Genomic DNA, 13,745 nt, shown 5'->3' with positions numbered 1-13,745 from the left:
GTAACAGACACACAACAAACTGTTTACATTAACTGCATTGTTAACTATGTCATGTAATTTAATAAGAAAAGAAGTGGCAAAGGGACATTCAGAGGGGGCTCTTTTTCTTCTATGATTGTCTTCACTTTCTGTCTTGAAACATGGTTGTGTGAAACATGAGGTCTAGAGCTGTGGAACCCCTTTTGCAAACACACAGAGTAAAAATACTTTTTTTTTTTTTTCCTCCAGGGTTATTGCTGGGCTCGGTGCCTGCACCATGAATCCACCGCTCCTGGAGGCCATTTTTCCCCCTTTTTGTTGCCCTAGTTGTTGCAGCCTCGTTTCGGTTATTATTGCCATTGTTGACGTTGCTTTGTTGTTGGATAGGACAGAGAGAAATGGAGAGAGGAGGGGAAGACAGAGAGAGAGGGGAGAGAAAGATAGACACCTGCAGACCTGCTTCACCGCCCGTGAAGCGACTCCCCTGCAGATGGGGAGCCGGGGGCTTGAACCGGGATCCTTAGTCCGGTCCCCGCGCTTTGCGCCACGTGCGCTTAACCCACTGCGCCACCGCCCGACTCCCATAAAAATACTTTTTAAGAGGATGACAAGGGCTCTAACATTATGAACTTCTAAGCCACTTCCAGACTTATTAATACACAAAAATTCGTAATTATTAATAATAAGCCAACCACTAAAGAACATATATAGCATGGTTCCATTTACTCACAGTGGAAAAACAACAGCACAGTGCCCCGGTCTAACAAACTTACACATTAAAATGGTAAAGCAAAGTGAAGGTTTCTAGCATGATGACAATTTGGGGTTGTTTGACCTAGGTGATGATAATGCATTTAATAATTCAGAAAGCTATATATTTCTGCTTCATGCTCTTTTCTGTAATACATTTCTGTATTTTCTGTATTACATTTTGTAATAAGTGGGTTGAGTATGTGTGCATGTATGTGTGTATAGGGGGTTAAGTGCCATGGGTTTTATACCTGAGAAGTACACCCCCAATCTAAACATTTTCAATAAAAACAAACAGAAAAGTAAATTGCCTTCTAAGTCACCCCAGCCCCTCCCCAGCACACAAACCACTTGCATAAATTCATAACAGGATAACAGGCCAAAATATTTTAAGAGGACTGTAAAGGGCAATGGGATGTGTTTTAGGAACAGAAAAATGGAAAAGAGCCAGTGAACCAAAACTTAGTACCTGGCTCTGCCTCTAACTACTGGGAAATATCTTGAGCTATTTACTTTAATCTTTGTATTTTAGTTACCTTCTTCATAAATTAAGGATTGTAACAGTCATGAACAGCTGGTGTGAGGATATAAGCTGATTACAAGAAAATCTGTCACATAGTAATAAGCTCCTAAGAAATTTCTGCTACTTTTTATATTTTAAAATCAAATAGATATATAGTAGTAAGACAAGCATGTCCTATCTCATAGTGCTAAGGACAGCAAACAAATCAATTATGTGACATACTACACATTTGTTGAAGGCTCCCCCCTCCCCAATAAAGAAAGAGAGGCAGAGATAAAGATGGAGGGAGACCACAACACCAAAATGTGGTGGGGGCTGAGCCTGAACCTGGGTTGCACACATGGTAAAGCAGCACACTAAATGAGGTATTTTATCGGCTTGATAAAAATCCCATGGTTATTTGAACATCTACATATTTTGATATCATACATGTGAGCTATTTATACTCTTAAGAATACTAATCTGTCAAATCTGCTTGATCCCTCCCACCCCCCAGTGTCACATAGGAAAGCATGGTTGATGTACAAAGAATGTGTACTACAAGAATCTTAAAATTCAGAGTGCTTTGTGGCTATAAACTGGCACATTTGGTAGCCTACAAACAAGCGAGCAATTCTTACATCAAACCATCCCCCTCAAAATGAAGGTGCTATGTGGCACATAACTAAATGAAATTGCTTCCTTACCTGAAAGATGATCATTTTGATTTTTAAATAGGCTCTATATTCTATGTGTTACAGAGGTGAACTAAATATTTTTAACATAGAGGGTTGGGGTCAACTTTAATCATTCAAAAATGTAAACAAGATGAAGAGTTATCTACTAAGAGTGCTATGATGGGGGCCCAGAAGCAGCACACCCAGTGTAAGTGCTACAGTGCACAAGGGCCTGGGTTCAAGGCCCCAGTCCCCACCTCCAGTGAGAAAACATCACAAGTGGTGAAGCAGTGCTTTAAGTGTCTCTCTCCCTCCTTCTTCCCTCTCAATTTTTGTTTCTATCCAAAAATTCTCAGCAAGCAGAATCAAGTCAGTTTTTACAGCAATATATATATATATATATATATATATATTTTTTTTTTTTTAAGTAACTTTTAGTTACTAATCATATAAAATTTATGTCCCAGTGGTGGGACTGATGTGCAGATACCTTTTACAGGGAGAAAAGAATTGTACCCAGGTGTCAACAACTGTCCCATAAACCTTTAGTTCTCCAATTTGGAAAATTTTTTTTTAAAAATATGCTCAAGGAAGAAACAACAGCAAAGTTTTAAATTAAAGAAAAAAAAGCATATAGTGTCCACTGATCGAAAGCCAGTTCTGAAAAGAGGTAGAGAATTAGTTCTGAAGATTCAAGATAATTTTCAGATTAGCATATCCACAACAGAGAGCTGACCTCCACCAATCAGAAGTTTCATTTTTCCTTGCTTCCAACTACCTACCACCAACTGCAGTTTAAACATTTTATGTACCATGAAGCCTTTCAAGTGATATTAAGTATTAATATTGTTATATTTGCTCTATTCTATTAGTGGTCACTGACATTAATAACTTGTACCTAATTTGTAAATTAAACTTTTAACTTTAGTATATGCCCACATGTATAAGAAAAAACAGTACATATCCAGTTTAGAACTATCTGTGGTTTCAGACATCCACTGGAATGAATTAGGTCTACTCTGTAAGGGAAAGGGACCTCAGAATGTATCTGTCCATTCATTTTTAGCTAAATTTCCTCAGACAATTTCATCCATAATTCAACTTCTATAATACTCAGGTAACTTTTTTTGTTTTTACCTCTTGGCCCCTCCAAGTAAGTTATCTTTTAAAAAAATATATTGGGGGTCGGGCGGTGGCACAGTGGGTTAAGTGCATATGGCACAAAGCGCAAGGGCCAGCGTAAGGATCCCGGTTCGAGCCCCCGGCTCCCCACCTGCAGAGGAGTCAAGTTCACAGACGGTGAAGCAGGTCTGCAGGTGTCTACCTTTCTCTCCCCCTCTGTCTTCCCCTCCTCTCTCCATTTCTCTCTGTCCTATCCAACAACAAACAACATCAACAATGGCAATAATAATAACCACAACGAGGCTACAATAACAAGGGTAACCAAAGGGGGAAAAAAAATCACCATCATGTCTACTACTTTCCACTGGTGTCTGCTCAAACTGCTCTTCAAATGAAAACTAACATGATCCTACCCATGCATACACGTAGACTCAAAATCCCATAACAAAACAATTATCCTTTTATTCTGACACTGTCAAGGACTTCCTTCCATAATATTTAGTAAAATTTACATTCTGAGCCTCAAGCACACAAAAAATGCCAAACACGAGCTTTTATAAAGTCTGTCACAACCCAGGTGTCCAACAACAGATGAGTGGCTGAGCAAGCTGTGGTATATATACACAATGGAATACTACTCAGCTGTAAAAAATGGTGACTTCACCGTTTTCAGCCGATCTTGGATGGACCTTGAAAAAATCATGTTGAGTGAAATAAGTCAGAAACAGAAGGATGAATATGGGATGATCTCACTCTCAGGCCGAAGTTGAAAAACAAGATTAGAAAAGAAAACACAAGTCGAACCTGAAATGGAATTGGAGTATTACACCAAAGTAAAAGACTCTGGGGTGGGTGGGTGGGTGGGTGGGGAGAATACAGGTCCATGAAAAATGATGAATGAAATAGTGGGGGTTGTATTGTTAAATGGGAATCTGGGGAATGTTATGCATGTAAAAAAAAAAAAAGTAGAAACGCAAAGCAGAAATTGACTGAGTTTGGAGTATGGCACCAAAGTAAGAAAGCAGAAGTATACTAGAGTTTGCAGTGAGTACCTCCCTAATACTTCCTCTCCACTTTTCCAAGCTTTTGGTCCATGATTGCTCAACAATTTGTTTGGCTTTGTATGTTAACTCTCTTTTTAGTCACCAGGTTCCAGGTGTCATCAGGATGCCGGCCAGACTTCCCTGGATTGAAGACACCACCAATGTGTCCTGGAGCTCAGCTTCCCCAGAGACCCATCCTACTAGGGAAAGAGAGAGGCAGACTGGGAGTATGGACCGACCAGTCAACACCCATGTTCAGCGAGGAAGCAATTACAGAAGCCAGACCTTCTACCTTCTGCAACCCTCAATGACCCTGGGTCCATGCTCCCAGAGGGATAGAGAATGGGAAAGCTATCGGGGGAGGGGGTGGGATATGGAGATTGGGTGGTGGGAATTGTGTGGAGTTGTACCCCTCCTACCCTATGGTTTTGTTAATTAATCCTTTCTTAAATAAAAAAAATAAATAAATAAAAAATAAATAAATAAATAAAAAATAAAGTCTGTCACAATCATAACAAATATTTCTATTCCTTATTAAAATATTTATTCAGTTGGACTTTTAGAATATTCACTAGACATGTAATTCAGTAGGTGCTGATATGGAAATATACCTGGCATATACTGCTAAATTTTTTAAAAAGGTATGATCTGGAATAATAAGTACAGATAAAAGGTCTAATTTAAAAAAAAAAATCAGAGAGAAAAGGTACTAGAATAGATCTACATACAAATAAATAAAACAATTAAGGGGTAGGGAAGATTTGTTTAATTACCTCCTTTGTATACTGTCTAAAAATAATTTCTATTTAAAATTGCAGTGCAAATGGTGAAGCACAGGAGTCATCAGGCACAAGAATGGGGTTCAACCCCCCCCCCCCGGGAAGGTGAAGCTTCCTGGGTGGAGAAGCAGCGCTACAGGTATCTCTTTCCCCTCTCTTTTTCTGAACCTCTCTGTCTCTCAGAGTAAAGGGGAAAAAAGGAAAAAAAAATACTAAAAAGAGTTATATTTTATATGCTGCGCATAACAGATCTTTATATTTAATTTTTAAATTTGTTTATAGCTATATATATTTTGGATAGAGACAGAGATGAATTGAGAGGGAAGGTGGAGATAGAAAGGGAGACACCTGTACCATTGTTTCACCACTCATGAAGCTTCCCCTCTGCAGGTGGGGATCAGAGGCTTAAACCAGGGTTCTTATATATCTATCAAGCGTACTCAACCATGGGCACTGTCACATAATCCCATTATAATAGATTTTATTTCCTATGTAACTATATTTAATTTCTGATTTTTTTAAATAATCTTTTTCAGTGAGTTATCAGAAAATTAGTACTAGTTGAACTGAAAGAAAATCTCCATGTTTGCTTTCCTCTGTATTTCTTTCTCTTTTTTCTTTCTCTTTTTTCTTTATTGTTTTTTTAACTGCCACCAGGGTTATAACTGGGGCTTGGTGCCAGCGCTAGGAATCCACCCTCCCACAGGCCATTTTTCTTCTTCTTCTTCTTCTTTCCTTATTTTTATTAGATAGGACTGAGAGAAATCAGAATTCTGGTCCTTGAGCAGGTCCGTGCACTTAGTACTATATAAGCTTAACCAGGTGTGCCACCACCCAGCCCCCATCTATATAGCCTTCAGAAGAAAAATGATACTTTTCACTAAGCAGAACCTGGACTGGAGTTGGTGTTTTGCACCAAAGTAAAAGACTCTGGGGTGAGTCGAGGGGGAAGAGTACAGGTCCTGGAAAACGATGACAGAGGACCTAGTGGGAGTTGTATTGTTATATGGAAAACTGAGAAATGTTATGCATGTACAAACTATTGTATTCACTGTCAAATGTAAAACATTAATCCCCCAATAAAGAAAAAAAAAGTTAAAAAAAAAAGAATAGTTTTCTAGCTATTATTTTCCTGATGACCAAATCAGAACAGACAGAAAGTTCCAAGTTATGTTCACATTTAGTTTAGAAGTTCAGACAAGATCTGATATAGTTCTACTTAATAACATTTAAACTCATTCCCAGGGTGAGGGAGGTAGCATAGTAGCAAAGATACTCTCATAGATGAGGCTCTAAAGTCACAATTTCAATCACCCACACCACCAGGAGACAGAGCTGAATAGTGGTCTGGTAAAAAGAAATGATAAAAATAAAATAAAACAAACTCATTCCTACCTTGATTTGACAATCTCTTTCTCATATATTTCTTCAATGACCTGTTATCAAAAAATATAAAAATATTTAATATGTCAAGTTTTCAGATACAAAGTCAATACCTTTTAATTATTGAAACTATACAAAGTTAGTTTAGGAAAGCTAGTAAATATTACTGCTCTTTTTTTTTTTTTTTATTTTTTTTTAATATTTATTTTATTTATTTATTCCCTTTTGTTGCCCTTGTTGTTTTATTGTTGTAGTTATTATTGTTGTTGTCGTTGTTGGATAGGACAGAGAGAAATGGAGAGAGGAGGGGAAGACAGAGAAGGGGAGAGAAAGATAGACACCTGCAGACCTGCTTCACCGCCTGTGAAGCGACTCCCCTGCAGGTGGGGAGCCGGGGTTCGAACCGGGATCCTTATGCCGGTCCTTGTGCTTCGCGCCACCTGCGCTTAACCCGCTGCGCTACAGCCGGACTCCCCGATATTACTGCTCTTGAAACAGTATTTAAGAAACTTTTTTATAACTAGCTACATTCCTCAAGATGTGAACAGAAAGTAAAATATATTTATATAGAGTCTTAAAAAACTATCATTGATATGATGTGTTTATAATATTTCTTTGGGAAATCAAAATTCATAAGATGAGAATTATTTTTTTAATTTTAAAGTTATAACTTACCAGATTTCATTTAAGAGTTGTAACACATATTAAGAGTTTTGAACATATATTAACATGTATTGACATTTTCAAAAACAAGAAAATAAATCAAAATTGTGAAAACAGTGATGTGGGAAGTGGTACAGTGCATTAAATGTTAGCTTGAGGTCCTGAGTTTGATCCCTAGTACTGCATAAGACAGAGTGATTCTCTGAATCTCTCTTCCCTTCTTCTCTCTCCAATTAAAAAAAAAAAAAAGAGGTGGAAAAAAGTGGGGAAATGAACCTTCCTTTACACCAAACAAATCCTGGGTGTAAGCCCAAGTATCACATGGGAGCATATGGGGAGCTCTATGTATAGTGAAGCTGTGCTGTGGAGTTTCTCTTCTTGATCTTTCTCTCTTAAATAATGAGAACAAAACAAAACAAAAAAATTCTGGACTCATTTATTAGCACCACATTAAAAAAAACAACAAAAAACCAAAAAGAAATAGTAACTGTTACATCCAGTTTTCCAAATGCACATGAAAACCTTAGAAGTACTGTGATGGCTAGGGTGGGTAGGATGGTATAATTCTCAAGGATTTAGGCTTGGCAGTTGATGGTTTCATTCATTGCTGATGGCTTAGAGCTCTTGTAAATGCCTGACCACTTTCAAGTTGTTTCCCAATCCACAAAAAAGGATTTAATAGCAAAAAGTACCACTGGGATGCTATAACACATCTGCATATAAAAAATTAAGTCCTGACACATGGTGGGTCTTTTTTTTTTTCTTCTTCTTCTTCCTATTACATGGCAAGTCTTTAAATATAGTTATCAGGGTCCAAGCTGTAGTCCACTGGGTAATCTGCATGTTTAGCCATGCATCAAGTCCTGGCACCTCTGGCACATGGAAAGTCCATGGGGTAAAAGGGAGATTTGGTGTCTTCACTTCAAAAGATAAAATAAAAACTTAGCTGGGGAGGCAGTTAAGCAGATCACGCTGTACAAACCCTTAGGTTTATTCCTCAGCACAATAGTAGGAAAAGTTATCAGTAGTTGAAGCAGTAGCAAAGCAATTACGATATTTATGAACAATCTCATTGTGAATAAAAACAGCACTGCTGGCAAAACAAAAAATTTATAAAGCAGACCTGCAGGTGTCTATCTTTTTCTCCCCCTCTCTCTATCCCCATCTCTCTCGATTTCTCTCTGTCCTATCCAACAACGACAGCAATAACAACAACAATGATGATAAACAAAGGCAACAAAAGAGGAAAAAATTTTAAAAAGTAAATAAAAAAAAGTTAATTTTTTTTTAAAATAAGGATATATTTATTAACAAGACAGACAGACAATGAACCACATCACTCTGGCACATGTAATGCCCAGCATGGAACTCAGGACCTTATGCTTGAGGGTCCAAAGCTCTACCCACTGCACCACATGCTGGGCTGTGATTACTTTTAAAAGGCATGTAATATGCTACTCAGCTCTATTTTTCTTTTTAAAAATCCTCTTTTTTTAAATTTTTAAACTCATGATTATTTACAGGGTATAGTTATACCGGATCCATCACCAAAGAAAGGTCTGTGTCTCCCACCCAATGATAACCACCATAATTCTCACAGTCTTAGAGGCAGTTTTAAAGAACCTCTTTCAGTAGGAATTTATATCACATTTAAATTTTTTTCTGTTTTTAAAATTTATGTGTTTGTGTGTGGGGGGAGGGGGTGCCAGGAACCCTCATATACACTGTTCACTGGCTGATTTTTCCCCCCATTCTTTTTATTTCAGATAAAGAGACAGAGAAGAATGAGGTATACAGCACTGTTCCACTAACCATGGCACCTTTCCTGGTGGTGTAATGCTCCCATGTGGTTCTGGTGTTCAAACCTAGGGCCTCATGCTTGGTAAAGTGTTGGGCAGTAAGCCAGCTCCCCCCTGCTTAAAGCCTCTGTCTTTAATCCTGCTTAACTAAGCACCACCCTGCAGGTTTAACACTGCTCTCTATTTACATAACACTGTTAACTAAGCACCAACCCTGCCTCCAGGGCATTGGTTTAATCCTCACTGGTTCGAGCACTTTTTCCTTCTCTCCACCCTCTATCCTACATACATCCTCTTCCAACCTGACAGTTCAGGATATATAAGGACAGGATTGTGATTAGAGATAGCTTAGATTGTGCTGTGTTCCACATGAATAAACACTGAACTGCGTACTACTCAGCCATGAGTCCCTGGTCGTCTCTCCTGCCCACGAAGCTAGACCAGCAGTAAAGCAGACTATCACGTAAACTATATCCAGACTCCACTTTCATTAATAAATGGATTCAAGGGGTCAGGCGGTGGCACATCTGGTTAAGGGCTCACATTACAGAGTGTAATGACCCAGGTTCAAACCCCTGGTCCCCACCTGGAGGGGGAGAACTTTACAAGTGGTGGAGCAGTGCTGCTGGTGTCTATCCCTCTCCCTCTGTATCTTCCTTTCCCCACTCAACTTCTCTGTCTCTATCTAATAACAAATAAAAACACTACTAAAACATAAAACTAAATTGTTTCAAATGAATCGTAAGTTCACCTCCTTACTGATTTTTCTTGACCACAGTCATTTAAGCCTCTATATTAAGCAACTTTCACTATTACAGATTTTTATCATTTTTTTCAACCTAAAAATAAAAGCATTAGCTTATGCTAAGTGAATTACCTAAAATTATGTATTTACAAAGATCCTCACATTGTATCTTTGAATAATAATGAATTAAAATTTAAAACAATGAGTCTTTAGGAAAATCCACACCAAAAAAAAAAAAAAAAAAAAGGCTTAAGGGAAATTTAAAAAGAGATAGCACAGATTCTTTCTGGTAGCAACCATTATTTTCTGTGAGTAACTTCTGTGTTTCCAGAACTTTCTAAAAAGTAATTATTAGTTGATAATTAAAAAACTACATTTTTAATGTTTAAAATAATAACAGAGCTGGGGGGGCCCTAAGTCCCTATGGGAGAATAATATGGTAGAATAAGATGAAGGTTTAGTTGAGGGTAAAAATGTACTGATAGCAGTTTTGAGGAAATATAGAAATGGACCCTTGTGCCAACAAAGATCCTGCAAATCAACATTCTCTCAATAAAGTGATACTGAAGTTGGGAGAAAGAGAGAATAACAGAGAAACTGAAAAAAATAGATTTATATGCCTGAGACTGCAACTAAACTCTAACACCCCATATGACAGAGTGGTGATCTGGACAGCTTCTTTCTCTCATGAGATAAATACAGCCAATCTAAAAGATAATTATGGGGCTGGCAAGGTAGTCCACTGGGAAGGTACCACTTTGTCATTGATAAGACTGAGGTCTGAGCCCAACAGGTTTTCAGTGCTGTAGTGTCTTTCATTCTATGCCTCTGTCTACCTGAAAAAGTCATCTTGGTGTGGTGAAGGCCAGGCAAGACAAAAAAAAGTAAATTATGGGGTGACCAGGGAGGTGGTGGAGTGGTAAAGCTCAATTTGCAAATGTAAGGTCCTGAGATTGATCCTTCACACCACATATGCCAGATGACCTGGTTCTCTCTTTAGTACATAAATAACAAAATCTTATAAGGCTTTAAACAAAAACAAACAAAAAAAAACTTTTGTTGAGTTATGGCCTCAAAATAAAATTTCTACTCAAAAAGTAGGCTGCAAGCTGGAAAACACTTACCTTTATGTCAAAAGGTGACTTTTTCTTGATATGGGGAGCCCAGTACTTGCATGCTAACTGCAAAAATAAACAATATAAATAGTAAGTCACAGATTCATAGCACTGTGATGCTACAGGCGGAGAAAATTTACTGATATCTTATTTATTTTAATTTTTATCTTTATTTTATTTATTGGACAGGGAGAGATGGCAATTGAGAGGGAAGAAGTTGATAGAGACAGAGAGATAACTGCAACACTGCCTCACTCCTCGCAAAACTTTCCTCCTGGACGTGGAGACCGGGACAAGAACCTGGGTCCTTGTACACTGCAAAATATGTGCTTAGCTAGGTGCACTACCACCCACCAGCCCCCCAATAATATTTTTATTAACAAGACATTATTGGTGTGTGTGAGGGGATGGGCAGAGTAATCACCTAAATGCCAGTAAAGTCCTATACTGTATCCTGCCACTGTGATTAAAGAACAAAAAATATTGTGTTCTAACTAGCCCTAGAGAAACAACTGGGTAAAAATGAATAACCAAGGTCAAACACCTTCAACATAGTGATAAAGAAATTCAGGCCTAGAAAAACCAGTGAGCTAGCTGCTCAAAATTATAATTAGCTAAGCACTGAACCAGAACTGAAAAACACAATCAGTCTTTAGGAATGCTGATTTTTATTTGATTTTGACTGAAGCATCACTTAACTCTGACTATTGGTGTTCTTGGGAACTGAGCCTGGAACCTCTCACATATAAATCCTCTGTGTTGAAGCTACTCTTAGCTCCCTGCTTCAGAATGTTGATTTGTACAACAGCAAATATTTAAGTGATTAGTACACAACCAGACAGACCTAAACAAAACAAACAAAAACCCAAAAGCCAAAAACAAACTATAGGATAGCAGTAGATTATTAGAGAATAAGAATTGTTACATCTCAGATTATGCTTTATCTAGAAATTGTGAGTTTTAAATCTACATATCTCCAGAAACTTAGAAGAATTACAAAATATAAAAGAAATAAAATGGGGACAGCAGGACAGCTCACCTGGATAGTGTACCTGCTTTGCCATGCCCCCAGATTCAAACCCAAGCTTCCACTGGGCTCAGAAGCATTAGATCATGAGTTCAATTCCCTGTGCTGCGTATTCTAGAATGACTCTCTGGCTCTGCCCCTCTCATCTATACATAGATCTTAAAATGAAATAAGAAAAACAAAGAAAAGAAAATGCTGGCCAAGCAGAAAGACTCAGTGCTATATTTACTGTAAAAGTGAATCTGCAGGGGGTTGGGCGTTATAGCAGAGGATTAAGTCTCCTTGACGCAAAGCGCAAGGACTAGTATAAGAATCCTGGTTCGGGCCCTCAGCTCCCCACCTGCAGGGGAGTTGCTTCACAGGCAATGAAGCAGGTCCATAGGTGTCTATCTTTCTCTCCCCCTCTCTGACTTCCCCTCCTCTCTCCATTTCTTTCTGCCCTATCCATCAACGAACGACATCAACAATAACAATAATGACCACAACAAGGCTACAACAAGAGCAACAAAAGGGGGGGGGGGAGATAATGGCCTCCTGGAGCAGTGGATTTATGGTACAGGCACTGTGCCCCTGCAATAACCTTGGAGGCAATAAAAAAAAGTGAATCTGCTGTTTCTGTCATGTTTGAGGTTCTTAAGTAATAGGCTATGAGTAGATGAATGGACCAAAGAAGTAAAACCGGAAATGTTCTGTCTTCTGTGAGGGCTCTCAGACTCTACCTGACAGAGCAAATTTGCTGTTCCTTTTCTTCCTGTTGTGAGTAACTTTATTAAAGTTTTAACTCTCTGCACTATTAGTCACATATTTATCTACCTTGCCTTTCCTACCTGTTTAATTGGGACACTTGAGAAGAGACCCCTGTCTTGTTTCTTAGTAAAGCATGTGTCATAATCAAAACACTTATAAATTCCCAATGGTGAGGCCAATGGCCTGTGCAAAAGACTCAAAAAACCTTACAGTAACTTATATGACCTTCTCCAAAATGGTCATCACCCTCCAATCTAACTGAACTTCAACACTTTATCCCGACCATTCTCTGTTCCTTATGCATCTCACCACAATGGAAGAAAACATTGGTGACAATGGGACTTAGGGGAGGACAGAGATGCAGAGAAGCAGACAGAGTAGCTCCCAAATATGGGAAAGGTGTATAAATATTGTTGGCTGTAACCCCATCGATCTGATGTGATCTGGGGCCCATATTCAGCTTAGAAGCCTATGTGACCTCTGCATCCCTGTAGATCTGAGCTCACATTCTGTCGTCATGAGTAGGAACACTCCAAGCTGCCCCAATTTCAGGACCCATCTTCCTCATGTGTAGCATAGAGTCTGTTGTCCAGTCTCCCTTCGGAGGATGGAATATTCTCTACCGCTGTTGACCCAACTTTCACTCTTATTAAATACACAAAGCAACCGGATAAAGACAGAAATGTTGCTACCGGCTGCAGGGTTGTTTGCCTATTGAGAACCAACTGTGGTTCGAAATAAAATGTGGTGAGGAGGGCAAAGGAGCGCTCAGGCAGCGAGGGGCATCTATGCGCAGCAGGTATTTTGTCACCTGCTCAAGCATCCTGTTCACATATCCAGGTCACTCGAGCCAAGAGAAAGTCGATTTCTCCCTCTCGATAGTCAGTCCAGGATCATCTCTGCTGCGAAAGCACCTGGTAGACTTCTATGGACACAGGCTGTCACCTTTGTGCTCCTCTTCCCCAAGCACCGACCCTTCCTCTCGTCTTGCTACCCCAGCACCGAGCACAGCACACACCCGGGAAAAAGGCCTGTGTGTCTCAGCACGGAACCAATGATTACTGGGTGTTTCCAGTCCCAGGGGGAACCCCTGCCTCAGGGCTCGGGGTCTGGGCTGCCACCTTCCCGCATGCACGAACTCGTCCGCACATACCTGGGTCACGAACTCCGCGTTGATCTGGGACACCGTGGGGGCCACGATTTTCTTGGGCTGAGCAGGGGCCGTCATGGCAGCACTTTACCTCCGCTCCAATGGAAAGGAAAACACTGCCGGAGCACGAGACGCCCCAGGACACTCCCGTTCAGCAGCCCCCGCCGCAGCCCAGCAGAACGATTTCAGAACGCGCGGGCCACAACACACTAGGTCGCTCGCAGGCCGCCAAAGTAGCTTGTAGGTTCCTGCGTAAGCGGAGCT

General features: G+C 39.6%; 1 protein-coding gene across 1 annotated transcript in view; it reads right to left on the bottom strand.

Moving 5' to 3' along the window:
- Positions 1–13,745, bottom strand: part of AQR (aquarius intron-binding spliceosomal factor) — a 97,839-nt gene extending 84,094 nt beyond the window's left edge. The window contains exons 1-3 of the mRNA XM_007521693.3: positions 13,485–13,745; positions 10,567–10,623; positions 6,248–6,288 (exon numbers count right to left, since the gene is read on the bottom strand). Coding sequence (XP_007521755.1) covers positions 6,248–6,288; positions 10,567–10,623; positions 13,485–13,559 — 173 coding nt within the window. The 5' untranslated portion in view covers positions 13,560–13,745. The remainder of the gene's footprint in view (positions 1–6,247; positions 6,289–10,566; positions 10,624–13,484) is intronic.

Source organism: Erinaceus europaeus, chromosome 16, assembly GCF_950295315.1.
Source record: "Erinaceus europaeus chromosome 16, mEriEur2.1, whole genome shotgun sequence".
Lineage (NCBI taxonomy): Eukaryota > Metazoa > Chordata > Mammalia > Eulipotyphla > Erinaceidae > Erinaceus > Erinaceus europaeus.
This window is presented reverse-complemented; position numbering and strand designations above follow the sequence as displayed.